The 15,448-nt window shown below is 43.0% G+C and overlaps 1 protein-coding gene across 11 annotated transcripts in view; it reads right to left on the minus strand.

The window, feature by feature from the left end:
- Cdk12 (cyclin dependent kinase 12) overlaps positions 1–9,192 on the minus strand; it is a 78,428-nt gene extending 69,236 nt beyond the window's left edge. For 10 of the 11 annotated variants that reach the window (XR_003378853.1, XR_003378852.1, XR_003378851.1 and 7 more), the window contains exons 1-2: positions 8,007–9,192; positions 1,065–1,940 (exon numbers count right to left, since the gene is read on the minus strand). Coding sequence is in view for 5 of the 11 variants with exons in the window: in XM_026789896.1 (XP_026645697.1) it covers positions 1,065–1,940; positions 8,007–9,049 (1,919 nt within the window). In the remaining 6 variants the exon portion in view is untranslated. The remainder of the gene's footprint in view (positions 1–1,064; positions 1,941–8,006) is intronic. The other variant, XM_005368291.3, reaches the window with a different exon arrangement.
- Positions 9,193–15,448: the final 6,256 nt, after the last annotated feature.

The following is a 15,448-nucleotide window of genomic DNA, read 5'->3' on the forward strand; positions in this document are numbered from 1 at the left end:
TCTGTGAGTTTGAGACCAGCCTGGTCTACAGAGCTAGTTCCAGGACAGGCTCCAAAGCCACAGAGAAACCCTGTCTCGAAAAAAAAAAAAAAAAAGTACACTTAGACCTGGAAAAATAGCTCATGGGTTTAAGAGTGATTATTGCTCTTCCAGAGGAACTGGTTTGGTTCTTAGTACTCACATGACAGCTCACCAACACTTATAACTACAGTCCTAAGAGTTCCAATAACTTCTGGCCTACATTGTCTTACATTCATGTGGTGTACATAAATTCATACAGACTCATACACATGCATATAAACAAACAAAAAATACTCAAATTGAGTAAAAGTGGGGCTGGAAAGACATGATTAAGAGCAGTAATTTAGAGTAATTAACTACTACTATTCTAGAGACTTGAGTGCAGTTCCCTGCACCCTTACGGTAGCTTAGAACTATCCATACTCTTATTCCAAAGGTTCCATCATCATCTTCTGACCACACACAGTCACAGTACACATACATATGTATAGACAAAATAGTCATACAAGCATACACACACATAAAATCTAATTTTTGTCAGGCATAGTGATACATATCTATAATTCCAGCATTCTGGAGATTGAGGCAGGACTGCTGTGAACTTAAGGTTACCTGAGACTACACAGTGAGCATAACAGCACCCTATCCCTGCCTAACCCCAAAAGATACCCATCAAGATAATTCGGCAGGCAAAAGCACTTGCCACCAAGCCTGAGGCTGGATACACAGGACAGAAAAGAACTGACTTCCACCAAATTTTCCTCTGGTCTCCACACTGAGACACATTATACACACTTGAAAATAAACAATGTAATTTTTTTTGGTTTTTTTTTTTTTAATGAAAAGAAAAAACCCACAAAGTTTTAATTCTCTAGTCTAAAGCAAAACAAAATGGATTGTTTTCCACTAAAAAACAAAAAAGCAATTCCTAACAATAAAAGCATCCTGAAAAGATATGCAGTCTAATAGTTTCAAAAAATTTAAAAAGCAAATACATTATTGATCAAGAAGACTGACTTCTTCCATTCTATTATGGAACTTACCTATCCATATCATCATCTCCAGGTAACAAGGGAGGGAGGGGCAGAGGAGGCAATGTTGAAGTTTTCAGATGTGGAATAGCAGCTGTTACAGATACTTGAGTCTTCACAGAAACCTGTACAGGGGGCTGAGAATTTGTCTGAGAGCACAGAGTAGATGTCCTTGGGTGAGAAGAGGGCAAAGTTGAAGCACTAGAAACAGGAGCTTGACTAGATGGTGGTTGGGGAGGAGGCAGAGGTGGCTGCAGTGGAATAGCTGGTAGTGGAGGCAAAGGTGGCAAAGGGGGTGCCTGAGGTGGAGGGGTAGTAGATGGTAAAGGGGGTGGAGAAGTAATTGTGGGGAGAGGTGGAAGGGCCTCCTTTTCTGAAGTCTCTGTCTCCTTAGAAGTAACAATCACCTCCTTCAGTGCTACAGGTTTAGTGTCTTTTACTCCCTGAGCTTTCAAATCCTTAAGAACAGGATGCTTCTGCAGGTTCTCATCCAACTTAACTTTCCCTACATCTAAACAATTTTTTACCTCTGTGTTTGAATGTGCTACATTTATCAGTTCAGTATCTGGGATAGATTTTTCTGACTTTATACCTCTGGGTAACTTTTTAGACTCTACCCCTGACTCCTTCACCTCAACTTTATCTTTTTTAGTCAGAGTGATGGGTGAACCCTTAGAATCTTTTCCATCCATTTTTGCTGCTGCTGCAGCAGCTGCTCTTTCCTTCTTTTTCCTACTGAGTTCAGCTCCCAGGCTGGAATTCAATGGAAGCCTGACAGGTGAGATACTGGAATGACGGCTGTGTGACCCGGATCTCTTCTTTTTACTATGAGAAGATGAGTGTCTTGAATATGCAGGACTTCTGCTTCTGGACTTCATGGATTTCCTACTGAAAAAAGAAAAAGGCAGTTTGAAATAGACAATAAACAGAGATAAAAGAAGACAATAGGTCAGCAAAACAGGGTCTACATCTGTAAATTTGATCCCATTCTGAGTTATCAATTTTAAAAGATGATTAAAGCCAGGCATGGTGGCACAGTCCTTTAATCCTAGCACTTGAAAGGCAGAGGCATTAGAACATCTGAGTTCAAAGACAAGATTACCATCTCAAAAAAAAAAAAAAAATCAGGGGAAAAATGGGGTTAGGAGAGACTGACTCAGTGATTAAGACCACTGGAAGTTCCAGAGGTCTGGGGTTCTAATCCCAAAGACCACATGGTATTTAATTAACTGTTACTCTAATTCAAGGTGATTCATCTCCCTTTATTGTCTCCCGGATCACTGCAAGTACACAGTACACAGACATACAGTCAAACAATCCATACATATAAAATAATTATAAACCAAGTTGGGCATTGGGGTACATGCCTTTACCCCCAGCACTTGGTGGATCTGTGAGTCCAAAGCCATCTCAGTCTACAGAGTGAATTCCAGGACAGCCATAGTTACATATTGAGACCCCATTCTCAGAAAACATACACAGATACACACACAGGGAGAAAGAGATTCAAAGTTGGTACTACAGAAAAGGATTGGCCAGGTGGTGGTGAACACCTTTATTCTCAGCACTTCAGAAGCAGAGGCAGGCATATATATGCAAGTTCGAGACCAGCCTGGTCTACAGAGTGAGTTCCAGGACAGCTAGAGGTACACAAAGAAACCCCCTCTTGAATAGTAAAAAAAAAAAAAAAAAAAAAAAGTCAGTGGTTAAACGCATTTCCCAACACCTACTTGGTAGCTCAAATCATCCAACAGTCACTTCTTATTTCCTTGAACCGCAGGCATGCACATGGAACACATACATACATGCATGCAAACACACATAAAATTTTAAAGATTTAAAAAAGAAAAAAAAATCAAATCAAAGTCATCCTGTTATACAGCAAACTCAAAACCAGCCTGGGCTACTTGAGACTATTATCTAAAAACAAAAAAGGAAATTTAAAGACTCTCAATCATGCATGAATATACATTTGAATTAAGTAAAACTAAAAATTCATTTGGCTAGGACTGGCTCCTATTTGTAATCTCATCTTGGCAGGCAGAAGCAGGAGGATCTAAGTTCAAAGCAAGCCTAGTCTACAAGAGCTAATTCTAGGACAGACAAGGCTAACAAAGAACCCCTGTCTTGAAAATAGAAAAAATAATTAAAAAAAAAAATTAAAAAACGAAAGCATCAAAATTGCCCACTATGTAGTCATAGTCACAAAGCTTACTTTAAGATTTTTTTTTTTTTTTAATAAATCTTTGCCTTTATTTACGTAAGAGCACCATGTCTGTGTCCACTGTCCAGAGAAGAGCATCAGAATCTCTGGGACTGGATTTAGAGATGTTTGTGAGTCACTGTATGGGTGCTGGGAATCTTCCTTCTGAAGAACAACCAGTGCTCCTAACCACTGATCTAACACTTCAGCCCAACTTCTAACCCTTTAACTAGGGTACTACTTACAGCCTCAGCTTATTACAAAGTTGTGTCCTCATCTCCAGAGTGCTGATATTAAAGGTCTTACTTAGTTCCTTTAACACAAAAATGATTTCCAATCAACTTTTTAAGACACATAAAACAAGAAATTACTACATGTACAAATAAACTTACTTGTTTGTTTTGTTTTTGAAATGGGATCATCCTATGTAGCCCTGGCTAGCCTGAAATTTGATATGTAGACCAGGCTAGCTTCAAACTCTGCCCAGCTACAGCCAACAAATATTCTTAACTGCTAAGCCATTTTTCCAGTCCAACAAAAAAAATTATGAAGAATGACTGTAAAATAAAATCTGGAAATCTACAGAACAGATTATTTTAAAGTATCATTAATTACGTTTTTACGTTGTCCTGCTCAAGATTCAGTGTGAAGAAAACCAATCCAAACTACTAAAATTGACTAAAGCGAAGCATGAAGCCTTTAGTCCCAGCACTTGAGAAGAAGAGGTAGACAGGCATTTGAGACAGCCTGGTCTACATGAATTTCCAGCCAACCAGGGCTGCATAATGAGACCCTGTGCCAAATAAATAAATAAGAGGTGCCAAGCCTGGGTGTTATGGCAAACACCTTTAGTGACACACTATAATGTCTATAGAGAATCACAGACAAGTAAAATCTCTAGGTTCTAGGCCAGCCGGGTCTACATGGTGAGCACTTGTTTTAACATGCAAAAATCCCTGAGTTCATTACCAAGCACTGACCCACAACCAAAATGGTGTTTTTCCCCAGTCTATTTTTCCCAAATGAAGAATCTATCACAGAGTGCCAGGACAGCCAAAGCTACACAGAGAAACCCTCTCTTGAAAAAATAGAAAATTAAATATAGGGCCTTAACCATTCTATGTAAACTGAATTATATCACCAACCCTCTTTTTGGAGGGAAAGGAGCCTTTGCAATTCTTCTTATGTCAGCATGATAGCACAAGCCTTTAATAGCACTATGGAGGCAAGAGACAGGTGGATCTCTGAGTTCTAGGCCAGTGTGGTCTATATAAAAAATTGTAGGTAGGCCATAGCTACATGAGACCTATCTCAAAAATAAATAAATTTGGTGGGGCAATGGTGGCGCACGCCTTTAATCCCAGCACTAGAGAAGCAGAGTCAGATTGATCTCTGAGTCTGATTTTGAGGCCAGTCTGGTTTTACAGAGTGAGTTCCAGGACAGCCAAGAGCCACACAGAGTAACCCTATTGCGAAAAGAAAAAATAAAGAAATAAAGGAAGCTGGGGAGGAAAGAAAGAAATAGATTTTTATTATTATTGTGCATGTATATGATCTATGGATGTTGGAGAATAACTCTGAAGTCAGATCTCTCCTTCCACCTTACATGAGGTTCTAAGGCTCAAACTCAGGTAGAGAGCCATCTTGTCAGCCCATTGTTTGGTCTTTTTTTTTGGTTTTTCAAGACAGGGTTTCTCTGTGGTTTTGGAGCCTGTCCTGGAACTAGCTCTTGTAGACCAGGCTGGTCTCGAACTCACAGAGATCCGCCTGTCTCTGCCTCCCAAGTGCTGGGATTAAAGGCGTGCGCCACCACCGCCTGGCCTGTTTGGTCTTTTTGAGATGAGGTTTCAAACAACAGTCCAGGCTGGCCTTGAAATCAAAATTCTCTTGCTACAGTTTCTCAAAGCACTGAACTGGATGTGTGCCAGTCTGCTCAGGTTCCACACTCTATAATTTTTTTTGGTTACTTACTGTTGGGAATTGCAATAAACAAAATTATATAATGGATGAATATAAATAATGCTCTGTAAAACACAACAAAAAGTGCATATTCCCAATATTTTATGTTTATACTTGCATACCCCACCAGCATACCGCCTCCACACACTACTAGGTTTATATCTGCCATCACTACATTCATTTCAATTAAAAGAACACAACTTTCTCAGTTCACTTAAGAGAACATGTTATCTGCAAATATCTAAGAATCTAAAAAGAATGATTTCAAAACAAAAACTCTCATCCAAAATTCACTTTTAACCCTTTAAATTTCTAAACTCAAGAGTAAAAAATTTTTCAAGTAACCTTAATGTTAATACTCTAAAGAAAACAAATATTCTGCCTAATTTTATAGATAATGTCTGTAATCCCAACAGTCAAGAGGTTAAGGTAGGATTGCTGGAAATTTCAAGCCAGTTTCAGACCAGCATAAGATACACAGCAAATTTCAGACCATCCTAGGTTACAGCATGAAACTCTGTATAAAAAACATAAAATTCTTAGATTCCCTTTTATAACTATGCAACATTACAAATGGTATATTTATCACTTACGTATTCCAATAGATATAAATCATACCTCTCTAAAAAATTATGAACTCGCCGGGCAGTGGTGGCGCACGCCTTTAATCCCAGCACTCGGGAGGCAGAGGCAGGCGGATCTCTGTGAGTTCGAGACCAGCCTGGTCTACAGAGCTAGTTCCAGGACAGGCTCTAAAGCCACAGAGAAACCGTCTCGAAAAACAAAACAAAAAAAAAAATTATGAACTCTAAGAAATGGTTTGCATGGTAAATGTTTATACAAGTATGCTGTTTGCTACAATTTTGAGATGAACCTAAACAAAAGATGAAATAATGAAGATAAACAGACGTGACAAAATATGTTAATTGCAGGGGGCTGGAGAGATGGCTCAGTGGTTAAGAGCATTGCCTGCTCTTCCAAAGGTCCTGGGTTCAATTCCCGGCAACCACATGGTGGCTCACAACCATTGGAATGAGGTCTGGTGTCCTCTTCTGGCTGCAGACATACACACAGACAGAATATTGTATACATAATAAATAAATGTCAATTACAGAATTTAGGTGTTAGATATCTGCAAGTTTATCATAATTCTTTCAACCTATGTTTGATTTTTTTTAATACCAGAATGAGAAAATACTAAGAAAATTTAAGCACTGTAGTTAGGCAAATACACTTTAGTGTATTTACCTATTAGACAGTGAAATATACTCTGACTTATAAAGCATATGCATGAATTAATCTTTACCTGTGGTTTTCACCCATAAAATGTACATTCTAGGTACAAGATACAGTAACATGCTTCATATTTATTAATCTTCACAACAGCCTTGAAGCAGGTATTCCTATTTTTCACAAAAAAGAAACTCAGGTATGGACAAATTAATCATTAGCCAAAGGTTACAAAGAAATATTAAGATTCCACTCAGATAAAACTAAAGCTCCTGCCGGAAAGTGGTGGCACATGCCTTTAATCCCAGCACTCAGGAGGCAGAGGCAGGTGGATCTCTGTGAGTTCCAGGCCAGCCTGGTCTACAGAGTGAGTTCCAGGACAGCCAGGACTGTTACAGAGAAAACCTATCTCGAAAAAACCAAAAACACTAACGCTCTTATTGTTTTTGTGGAAAGTGATGGGTTCAGACATGAAACAAGAACACAATTTTCCATAGGCAATTTCAATTTAACACATCTTTCTTACAAAAATATCAAGCTGAAGGCAATTATTACCATATATTTCAAGGAAAACTTGCTAGTGTTGGGCTAGAGAGATAGCTCAGTGGTCCAGAGCACCGGGTTTCAAATCCCAGCTCACAACTGTTTGTAACTCCAGAAACAGGAGACTCCACACCCTCTTCTGGCCTCTGAGGATACCATAAATGCATGTACACATACATGGATGGAAATAAAACGCTCATATATGTAATAAAAAAAGACAAAATCTTAAAAAAAAAAGTATTAGTGTTAAAATAAGTCAACAGTGGTGCTAGAAAAAAAATTCAAACTCTTTGGAATCACTTTCTGCTAGGCTTTATGTCAAAAAGAAAACACCCTCATTAGCTCAATTTTTACTAAACAGTTACAAGATAGGGCTATTCAGTAAGATATAACTAATTAGATTTGGTAACCCAGAAGACAAAATTGGTAGGATAATAGGCAAACGGACTCAAAATAAAAATGTAAACTCATGGGGCTGGAGAGGTGGCTCAGCTTAAGGTTATGAGCACCAGCTGTTCTACCAGAGGACCTAGGTTCAATTCCCAGCATCTACATGGCAGCTCACAATTGTCTCTAACTCAAGTTCCAGGGAATCTGACACCCTCACACCAATGCACATAAAATTAAATAAATTGTTTAATGAAAATTTGTAATTTCTCGTTTTTCTTCTTAATTTCAATAGAGTTTAAACACTGGTGTCAATATGACTTACAAAGTTTAGACAAAGCAACAAGTGGCTCTAAATAAGTTTGGAGATCATGCACTCCCTAGGGAAATGCATGATTTCTTACCACTGAAGATTCCCATTACTGCAAGTACCTACCTACCTTGCTTGAGCAGCTGGAGGCATGTGAAATCTTTACTTCTCAATTCTGGGTTAAAGGAAAAGCCAGACTTACCTAAATGACTAGCCACCCTAGCCAAAGACGAATACTGCAAGCTTTAACAAAACGTTATAAGGACGAACTGCCAACCGCTCGCAACCCACCCGACCTTAGGAAAGACAGGTAACAGCTCACCTGGGGATCGGACTCCGACTCAGAGACCTCTTGCTCAAGAAAGGGCTGCTAGATCGCCTTCGACCATAGGGACTGGGTGATCTCCCGCTGTAAGAGCCGCTCCTTTCGTAGCTGGATGACCGTCTCCGGCTATAGGGACTCACAGACCTCTGTCGTCTACTGTAGGGGCTGGGTGAGCGAACGCTGGACTGGTAAGCAGAAGGCTCTTTGTAAGGTGGGCTGGCTGACTGCCTTCTTGAAGTACTCCCAGGACTCTTCTTGTAAGAGTCATAATTGCTAGAAGTGTGAGACCTTGGGGGGCTAAGGTCGTAGTCTTGGCCATAAGACGCTCCTGAAGGGCTGTCATCTTGCTTGGAACTGTCAGACCATTTCCTATGCGGACTCCTGGATCTCCGTTTGGGGCTATCCACCGTTTTGTATCTTTTGGGTGTTTCCCTTTTCCGATGACTTTTACTCCGGTCCTTGTGCCCGGACTTCAACTCACGTTCTTTCCGGGTCTTCTCCTTGTGGAGTTTGGATGACCTGGATTCCTTGCTGCTGCTTTTGGATACTTGTGCCTTCCCATAGTCATCACTCCCCTCCGCTGAACGCTTTGAACTTCCTGATATCCGGTCCTTCGTGGACCCAGATTTGGAGACTTCCTGGTTTTTTTCTTTCTCGGTCTGCTTAGTTCTTAGCAAGTCTCGAGACCGCCGGTGCTGGTGGTGACGATGTCTGTGCAGGCGGTCACTCCGATCCGTTCCACGACGCTCATCATTCTCCCTCCTGTCTGATTTGAAGGACTTGTCATCCGAGAAGGTGTCTGAATCCGAGCTGATGTCATCATACTCCACCAAAGGTTTGATCACTGTACCCAAAGATGCTGCTTCGGGGGTCACCAACCCCGTATCTTTGGAGTGCTTGGACTTATGCCGCTTGTGCTTCGACACCAAGCGGTGACGCTCCCTGCTGTTGGAGCTGCCACCTCCCGATGACGGCTGCGAAGTTCCAGAAGCTCCTCCGCTCGCGTCCTTCTTACCCCCATGTCTCTCGGAATTGGGCATTCCCTTTCCCCGAGCCAGAAGAAGGGGAAAAAGTTCCCCAGCACTCTAAAAAGCCCCACCCTCCCCCCCGACCCCACGCCCACCAAAGAACCCCTAAAAGGGGGTGGGGAGGGAAGGGACCGCAGGCCAGGCTCCTCCTCCCTCTCGCCTCCTCAGCGCCCTCCTACATGAGGTGGGGGGGAGGGAAGGAGCGAGGGAAGAAATGAGAGTTCCTCGGCAGTGGAAGGAGCGAGACACCCGCACCAACTCGAGTCTGCTCGCCGCCGCCGCCCACCCGCGCCGAGCCGATCTTCAGGCCCGCGAGCCCGGGACCGCAAGGAAGCAGGAAGCCGAGCGCCCGAGCCTGAGGGGCCGACTCCGGCTCTGGCGCCGCGGGAGGACTGCGCGGGCCCTTCCTCTACCCGGTAGCCCGGTTCGGCGCCCGGGCTCGGCGGCCTGAGCTCCCGCTTTGTCCCTCGTCCCCGAGGGGGCCCCCTTTTCTAGCCTCCGCCTCGCCCCGACACCTCACATACACATCCCGCTCCCTCACCCAGACTCAGTCACACACTAGATTAAACCGAAACGGCACTTGGTGGAGGGGGAGGGGCGTGCGCCCAAAGTCTCGCGAGAGGTCCCTAGGCTCCCGCGATACTTCGCGCTTCCTTTTCACCGCGACCCATTACTTCGCCAAGACAACGCGAGATCAGGGCTCAAGCCCTATACGCGTCCCGTTAGACTCTCGCGATACGTTTCCAACTCCCCCTTTTGAGAGGGGCTTTATGAAAGCGGAAGTTGCGGCGCTCACCTTTAAAACTTAAACCTAACTGATAATTCATGGGGAATTACTGCCAGGTTTGGGTGGAGACGCGTTTTAGAACGCTTCTAAGAAGTCTTTCGGTTTTGGGAATCTTTTTTAAACAAGGGACATATGAACGTTGGGGCTCTTACAACGGAAGTCTGAACGTTTAAACGAAGCTTGTTACTAAGTGCCAGGCAGTCTGTATTTATCTCCTCTGTCCTCAGGATTAACCAGTGGGGGGGGGGGGGTGGCACACGCCTTTAATCCCAGCATTTGGGAGCAGAGGCGGGCACAGCAAGGAATTTAACACTGTCTTCACTGCGATTTTACAGGCGAGGAATCCCGTTTTCATAGAAGTTACTTTAGGGGTAGAAAAGTTAGTGCTGAGCGCCAAAGCCTGTAGCCCAGGCTGGCTTCAGAATTGCGGGATTCAGCCCCAGCTTCCCTATTGCTGGGATGAAACAGCAATACGTTTTTCCTGGATCTTTGTTTATACAACTTCTGTATTTTAATACTTTAAATTTTCTGCATGCTTTTAGGTTTTATTTTTCAGATGGGGTCTCTCTGTGTAACCCTAACTGGAACTCACAAAAACTGAAATGCCTCTGCCTGAGCCTGAGCCTGAGTGCTGGGGATTAAAGGTCTGTGCCACCACTCCCCCCCTTTCACAGCCTTTTAAATAAATTTAAATGTCCATGGAACAATGACTGAAGTAGATGCAAATGATATGTGGAGTTAATAATGGTTGGAAATGGGATTTAGTCATCTGAATGGTTTACTTAAATCCAGATTCTGAAGACCTTTTAAGAAAGGTATTAAAGGGGGCTGGAGAGATGGCTCAGTGGTTAAGAGCGTTGCCTGTTCTTCCAAAGGTCCTGAGTTCCCAGCAACCACATGGTGGCTCACAACCGTCTGTAATGAGGTCTGGTGCCCTCTTCCGGCCTGCAGACATACACACAGACAGAATATTGTATACATAATAAATAAATAAATATTTTTTTTAAAAAAGGTATTAAAAACCAGACAGATCTTTGTGAATTCTAGGCCAACCTGGTCTACAAGAGCTAGTTCCAGGACAGGCTCCAAAGCTACAGAGAAACTCTGTCTCGAAAAACCAATAAATAATAAAATAAAACGAAAGGTATTAAAAGTCAGTTTGAGCCTGGCGGTGGTGGCGCACGCCTTTAATCCCAGCACTCGGGAAGCAGACAGTTGGATCACTGTGAGTTGAAGACCAGCCTGTGATACAAATCAAGTCCAGGACAGTCAAAGCTCCATTTCACCAAAAAATCCTGACTCAAACAAAAGGCAGTTTGAACCTGACCTGCTAGAACACACCTTTAAATTCAGCACTCCGGAGGCTGAGGAAGGACAACCAGTGTTGCATAGTGAGTCCCTAACTAAAAAAAGAAAAATTGGCTTGACTGGATGCATTGTGCAAGTTTTATACGAGGATAGATTATCCTGAAAAGTTGAAGGGCCGCTGGATGAAAACTCTGGGATATACTACCCCTAAGATTGATGTTTTGTTGAGCTGGAGAGATGGCTCAGTGGTTAAGACCACTGGCTCCTCAGTTAGAGGACCCAGGTTCAGTTCCCAGCACCCACATGGCAATTCTGGGGCTCCTGACACCCTCCCACAGACACACATGCAGGCAAAATACTTATGCAAATGAATTGGGAAAAAAAGGTTGATGTTTTGCCACCAAACGTCAAATTTCTACAAAAAGAGAAGAAAATGAGACTCAGAATAGCTAGATATAAGCACATTTGCACCCAGTACAGGAAATACCAGCTGCTGTCCCCTAAGGAGTATTTCTCTTGTATTACACTTTTTTTTGGTGGATTAAAATTTTTTTTTTCAGGTAGGCCAGGCTGGCTGCTAACTCATTGAGATCCACCTGCCTCTGTCTCCCGAACACTGGGATTAAAGATGTGCACCACCACCACTCAGCAATAAAATTCTATCCTAGGAAATTTTGTGTCTAAAATTTCTTTTTTCCTTTTCTTTCCTCATCCCTTCACCTCTCCTGCTGTCTTGGAGAAGTTCTGCAAGACACTCATGTTCACCTGCTCAGGTGTCAAAACGCTGAAATCATAGGCAAGTATTGCCATGTGGGCCTCTCAGATTTTTTTTTAATTTTATTTATTTATTAAGTATACAGTGTTCTGTCTGTATGCATTCCTGCAGGCCAGAAGAGGGCACCAGATCTCATTACAGATGGCTGGCTGTGAGCCACCAAGTGGTTGCTGGAATTGAACTCAGGACCTTTGGAAGAGCAGGCAGTGCTCTTAACCACTGAGCCATCTCTCCAGCCCGCCTCTCAGATTTTTTTAAATACAAAATTTGTAAACTCCTGGTCTACAAATCAAGTTCCAGGACAGTCAGAGCTGTTACACAGAGAAAAAGGTGAAAAATGAAATTGTGAATTCCATGAAGTCTCACAATAACAATGAGAAGAGTGCTTCTGTAAAAATAATGATTGTGGGGGAGGGGAGCTGGAGAGATGGCTCAGAGGTTAAGAGCACTGACTGCTCTTCCAAAGGTCCTGAGTTCAATTCCCAGCAAACACGTAGTGGCTCACAACCATCTATAGATCTGGTGCCCTCTTCTGGCCTACAGGCAGGATACTGAATAAATAAATAAATCTTTAAAAAAAATAATAATGATTGCGGCCAGGCAGTGGTGGAGCACACCTTTAATCCCAGCACTCAGGAGGCAGAGGCAGGCAGATCTTTGTGAGGAGTTCGAGACCAGCCTGGTCTACAGAGCTAGTTCCAGGACAGGCTCCAAAGTAACACAGAGAAACCCTGTCTCGAAAAACCAAAAAAAAAAAAAAAAAAGAAAAAGAAAAACAAAAAAAATTAAAAAATAAAATAATATAATAATAATAATGATGAAGCCGGGCGGTGGTGGCGAACGCCTGTAATCCTAGCACTCGGGAGGCAGAGGCAGGCAGATCTCTGTGAGTTCGAGGCAAACCTGGTCTACAAAGGGAGTCCCAGGACAGGCTCCAAAGCTACAGAGAAACCCTGTCTCGAAAAACCAAAAATAATAATAATAATAATGACTGTGGGGCTGGAGAGATGGCTCAGACGTTAAGAGCACTGTCTGTTTGTCCAGAGGTCCTGAGTTCAATTCCCAGCAACCACATGGTGGCTCCAAACCATCTGTAAGGAAATCCACCAAATCAGACCAAGATATTCTTTGTGTATACCTTGATTACTTAAATATTTATCTTTCTTCCTTGAATGCATTTTTAATGTTCTTTGAGATGGGGGGAGGGGGAGATGTGGAGCTCTTGGCCTAGAACTTACAGAAGTTTGTCTGCCTCTGCCTCCCACGAGCTAGAATCAAAGGTTTGTGCCACCACTACCAGCTCATTTTATTTTTAGACAAAGTCCCATCTTACTCAAGCCGGCCTCAGACTTAGGAGATTTACAAGCTTTGTAAACTTTACATTTTCCTAGCTACACTGAGTATAGACATTTGTGCTTATTTGCATAGAAAGTTTCTACGTGAAAGTGTTAGGTCTCAAACCCCAGGACAAACAGCCACCTGCCATGCCTGTTTAACATACCACAGAACATCTCACCCCACCCCCACTGCAACCTCCCCGCTCAAGGTCTTCTCCCCGTCTGCCACTCACTAGGGAACTCAACCAACCATTTCCTTTTTTTTAATCCCACTCTCCTGGCCTCTTGGCTTCTCATTCCCCTCCTCACGTGGCTGGCTGGTCCTGTTCACTCTGGACCCTCTCAGATGTCTCCGCCTCTCTGCCTGTGCTCTCCCTTATAATGAGAACATAGGGTGGGAGAGAGAGAGCCCTGGCTACTAATCCAGAGGTCCTGAGTTCAATTCCCAGCAACCACGTGGTGACTCGCAACCATCTGTAATGAGATCTGACGCCCTCTTCTGGCTAACAGGCACACATGCAGACATAATAAATAAATCAATCTTAAAAAAAAAAAAGAACTCAGGCTGGAGAGATGGCTCAGAGGTTAAGAGCACTGACTGCCCTTCCAGATATCCTGAGTTCAATTCTCAGAAACCTCACATGGAGGCTCACAACCATTTGTAATGAGATCTAGTGCCCTCTTCTGGCCTGAAGGCATACATGGAGGCTGGACACTGTGTAAATAATAAATAAATAAATAAATAAATCTTAAAAAAAAAAAGCTGGGCGGTGGTGGCACACACCTTTAATCCCAGCACTTGGGAGGCAGAGGCAGGCGGATCTCTGTGAGTTCGAGACCAGCCTGGTCTACAAGAGCTAGTTCCAGGACAGGCTCCAAAACCACAGAGAAACCCTGTCTCGAAAAACCTAAAAAAAAAAAAAAGAACTCTACCAAAACAAAGAAACTCTGCCTCAAAAACAAAACAACACACACAAAAAAAATCTTCTACCAGATCCATGTCTCCAGACTAATAGAAGACCTCAAGGAAGCTTTAGATTATAGCAGTTTGCTTCTTTTATCTAGAATGACACAGAGATCTGAAAAAGACCTAGATGGTAATATAACTCAATAGTAGTGTCTAAAGCACTTAAAATCCTGGGTACAGAGTGGGTATGATGACATATGTCTTTTATCCCAGCCTCCAGGAGTAGAGGCAGGAAGATCTCTGTGAGTTAAAGGATCACCTGGGTTATATGTTGAGTTCCAGGACAGCCGGAAATACACAGAGAACCCCTGTGGACGATGGTGGTGGTGGGGATCCTACCCTTCAGAGACACTCCTTAAACCCCAAGGTAAACAACTTAAAATCGCTTCAGGAAGTCCCTAAAACTGACCAAATTCACCAGGCCCCTTCTTCCCAAGAGTAAAGGAGCCAAGCTACAAAGGATATTCCCAGAAAATCTAAGCCACAAAGATTCTGAAACTAGTTCTGCTGCCTGGAAGAAGCAGAAGCCAGCTTAACTGCCTTGAAGAAGTTTAGACCTACTACGTCACTTGGAAAGGACACTGTCCAACCTGTGGAGATGACCGCCAGCTGTACAGTGTGCTTCTAGTTCCCAGCTTTTGTGAGATGTCACCGTGCTGGGGAGGGCTTTGAATCATTTCTGTTCTGGAGGTAACCCCTCACTCATATTCCTGCAGTAACTCTAGTAAATCTTTTTGGTTTACCTCGTTGGAATTTGGCCCTATCTTGTAGTGAGCTACCTGTCTAGGCGTGAGTAGATTGTGTGTGTGTGTGTGTGTGTGTGTGTGTGTGCATTGCCTAGGAAAGGTGCTGTCACACAATAGCATCCCCACATACATCACAAATACACAAACACACTAAGAACACTAGGAAAGGGGCTGTCACACAATAGCATCCCCATATACATCACAAACACACAAACACACTAAGAACGTTTGCAGAAGCTGGGCGGTGATGGCACACACCTAATCCCAGCACTCGGGAGGCAGAGGCAGGTGGATCTCTGTGAGTTCGAGGCCAGCCTGGTCTACAAGAGCAAGCTCTAGGACAGACTCCAAACGTACAGAGAAACCCTGGTTTCCATAAATATAAAGAGTTCGGGTTCGGTTCCCAGCACCCACGGCTGTCTCTCCAGCCACCTTAATAAAGAAATTAAAAAAAAAAAAAAGAAACCCTGTTTTGAAAAAACAAACCAAAA

Source organism: Microtus ochrogaster, unplaced genomic scaffold (assembly GCF_000317375.1).
Source record: "Microtus ochrogaster isolate Prairie Vole_2 unplaced genomic scaffold, MicOch1.0 UNK31, whole genome shotgun sequence".
Lineage (NCBI taxonomy): Eukaryota > Metazoa > Chordata > Mammalia > Rodentia > Cricetidae > Microtus > Microtus ochrogaster.